Source organism: Eimeria mitis, genomic scaffold, assembly GCF_000499745.2.
Source record: "Eimeria mitis Houghton genomic scaffold, Emh_scaff966, whole genome shotgun sequence".
NCBI lineage: Eukaryota > Apicomplexa > Conoidasida > Eucoccidiorida > Eimeriidae > Eimeria > Eimeria mitis.
Window position 1 is genome coordinate 6,075 of NW_013577126.1, and position 2,864 is coordinate 8,938.

Genomic DNA, 2,864 nt, shown 5'->3' on the forward strand with positions numbered 1-2,864 from the left:
ACGATCAGACCTTTCTCCCTACCCGCGACGCCTACGCGGAGTTGCTGCCGGCTGATTGTCTCNTGCTGCTGACGATCAGACCTTTCTCCCTACCCGCGACGCCTACGCGGAGTTGCTGCCGGCTGATTGTCTCGCCTTTGAGCTGCAGGAGGTTGTGCTCCATCCCCACACTAAACCAACTTAGCTAGCTAGCTAGCCAAACATATTCCTAGCTAGCTAGCTACCTAGCTAGCTAGCTAACCATATAGCTAGCTAGCTAGCTAGCTAGCTAGCTAGATAACCTCGCTCGCTAGCTAAACAAACAGCTAGCGGCTAGCTAGCTAGCTAGCTAAACTCGCTAGCTAGCTAAAGCGCTGGCTAGCTAGCTAGCTAGCTAGATAAACATATAGCTAGCTAGCTAAAGCGCTGGCTAGCTAGCTAGCTAGCTAGCCGGCTTAGCTAGCTACCTACCTAGTTACCTAGTTACCTATCAAACTAGGTGGGTCTTAATGGCTAGCTAGCTGGCTAGCTAGCTAGCTAACAAAGCTAGCTAGCTAGCTAACTAAGAAACCATCACAGCTAGCTAGCTAGCTAGCTAGCTAGCTAGCTGGGGGCCAGCGGGAGGCAGAGACCAGCGTCGTACCTTCACGAGAGCGGCCAGCTGCCGTCTGGCGCAGCTCGACTTTGTTCATTTATTATTCTTTCTTTTCGCTCACACCCACGAGACCCCAGCTAGCTAGCTAGCTAGCTAGCTAGCTAGGTAGAGAGATAGCTAGTAAGTTAGCTGAGTGGCTCGCTAGCTGCCCAGCTAGCTTGCTAGCCAGCTAGCTGACTGGCCCGCTAGCTGACCTAGCTAGCTAGCTAGCTGGCTAGCTAGCTAGCTAGCTAGCTGGGTAGCTAGCTAGCCAGCTGGGTAGCTAGCTAGTAGAGCTGTGGTTGAGCCTGAGCTGAGCAGAACTATATATGTATCTATACAAATAGAGACAGATAAACAGAGAGAGAAAAATAAATATAAATAAGGAGAGATGTGTAGATAGATAGAGAAGAGAGACAGAAATATAATAAAAATAAAAATAAATAGGGGGATAAATACATAAAAGTAAATAAACAAAAATAAATATAAACACAGACAGATAAAGAAAGAAACAAAAATAAAGACAGAGATAAATAAATATATAAATATGTAAATATACAAATGTGTATATATTATATATATAGTATATAAATATATAAATAAATAAATATATAAATATATAAATATATAAATAACGAGAAAGAAGTAGACGGAGGTAAATAAATATATATATAAAAAGAAAAAGGAAATAAATAAAAATAAAAAAAATAAATAAAAATAAAAATAAATAAAAATAAAGACAGAAGCAACCAGACAGATAGACAGATAAACAGACAGACCTTCTGTCTTTCTTTTTTTCTCTCTTTGTTTTTTTCTTTTTTTCTTTTTTTCTCTCTTTGTTTGTCTCTTTGTTTTTTTCTTTGTTTCTTTGTTTCTCTGTTTCTTTCTCTCTTTGTTTGTTTTTTTGTTTATTTGTTTATTTGTTTGTTTGTTTCTTTTTTTGTTTCTTTTTTTCTTTTTGTCTCTTTCTATCTTCTCTATCTACATCTCTCCTTAATCTACCTTTATCTATCTATCTATCTACCTATATATCTATCTATCTATCTATCTACCTATATATATACATATATATATGTATATATATATATANTATATATATATATATATATATATATATATATATATATATATATATATATATTTATTTATTTATTTATATAAATACAGATATATATACATTTATATAAAAATAAATAGAGTTATAGAGAAAAAGAAACAAATAATAACAGCCGACGATAAACGCAAAACAAAAGCTCCCTATACACCCCAACCTAATCACCATCAACTGCTGCTGCTGCTGCTGCTGCTGCAGCAGCAGCAGCTTATCCTCCTGCTTCTCTGGTTTATGCTGCAACAGCTAATGCAGCAGCAGCAGTTGCTGCTGCTTCTACTGCAGCTGCCGCTGCTGCTGCTGCTGCTGCCACTGCTGCTGCTGCTGCTGCCACTGCTGCTGCTGCTGCAGCTGTTATTGCTGCTGCTGCTGCAGCTGCCACTGCAGCTGCTGCTGCTGCAGCTATCAAAGCAGCTGCTGCTGCTGCAGCTGCCAATGCAGCTGCAGCTGCAGCTATTGCTGCTGCTGCTGTCGCTGCTGCTAATACAGATGCTGCAGCTACTGCTGCTGCTGCTGCTGCTGCTGCTGCTGCTGCTGCTTGAGCAGCATTTACCGCAGCCTTTGGTGCAGCGCCTCTGCTGCTGCGGCTCGTGCTGCTCCGCTGCTGCCTAAGCAGCAGCAGCAGCAGCAGCAGCAGCAGCAGCAGCAGCAATCAGAGGTCGTCTAGGTAGGTCGACTGCAGCTCCATGAACGTCTGCAGCAGCAAAAGAAAAAGGAAAAAACAAATTAAATAAAAAAATAAATACTGGGGAGACAGAAAGAAATATAAAATAAACAAATACACAAAAAAAACAAACACACACTCACGCCAAGAAGCAGCAGCAGCAGCAGCAGCTGCAGCAGCAGTAACAGCAGCAGCGGGAAAAGCAGTAGCGGCAATGCCAGTAGCAGCAGCAGCAGCACACAGCAGCAGCAGCAGCACACAGCAGCAGCAGCAGCAGCAGGTGCAGCAGCAGCAGGTGCAGCAGCAGCCGTACAAGGTGTGATAGAGAAATAAAGAGAGACAGAGAAACAGAAAAGAAAAAAAAAGAAACAAAAAAAGAAACAAAAAAAAGAAACAGAACAAACAAAAGAATAACCAAAAAAAAAAAAAAAAAAAAAAAAAAAAAAAAAAAAAAAAAAAAAAAAAAAAAAAAAAAA

At 40.6% G+C, this 2,864-nt stretch overlaps 2 protein-coding genes across 2 annotated transcripts in view; one reads left to right on the forward strand and one right to left on the reverse strand.

Annotated features, from left to right (window-relative positions):
* Window positions 1–55, forward strand: part of EMH_0026250 (uncharacterized protein) — a gene marked incomplete at both ends in the record, with an annotated part of 3,611 nt that extends 3,556 nt beyond the window's left edge. The window contains one exon of the mRNA XM_013502591.1: window positions 1–55. Within this exon, the coding sequence (XP_013358045.1) occupies window positions 1–55 (55 nt within the window).
* A 1,901-nt stretch (window positions 56–1,956) lies between these two features.
* Window positions 1,957–2,864, reverse strand: part of EMH_0026260 (uncharacterized protein) — a gene marked incomplete at both ends in the record, with an annotated part of 4,961 nt that continues 4,053 nt past the window's right edge. The window contains one exon of the mRNA XM_013502592.1: window positions 1,957–2,332. Within this exon, the coding sequence (XP_013358046.1) occupies window positions 1,957–2,332 (376 nt within the window). The remainder of the gene's footprint in view (window positions 2,333–2,864) is intronic.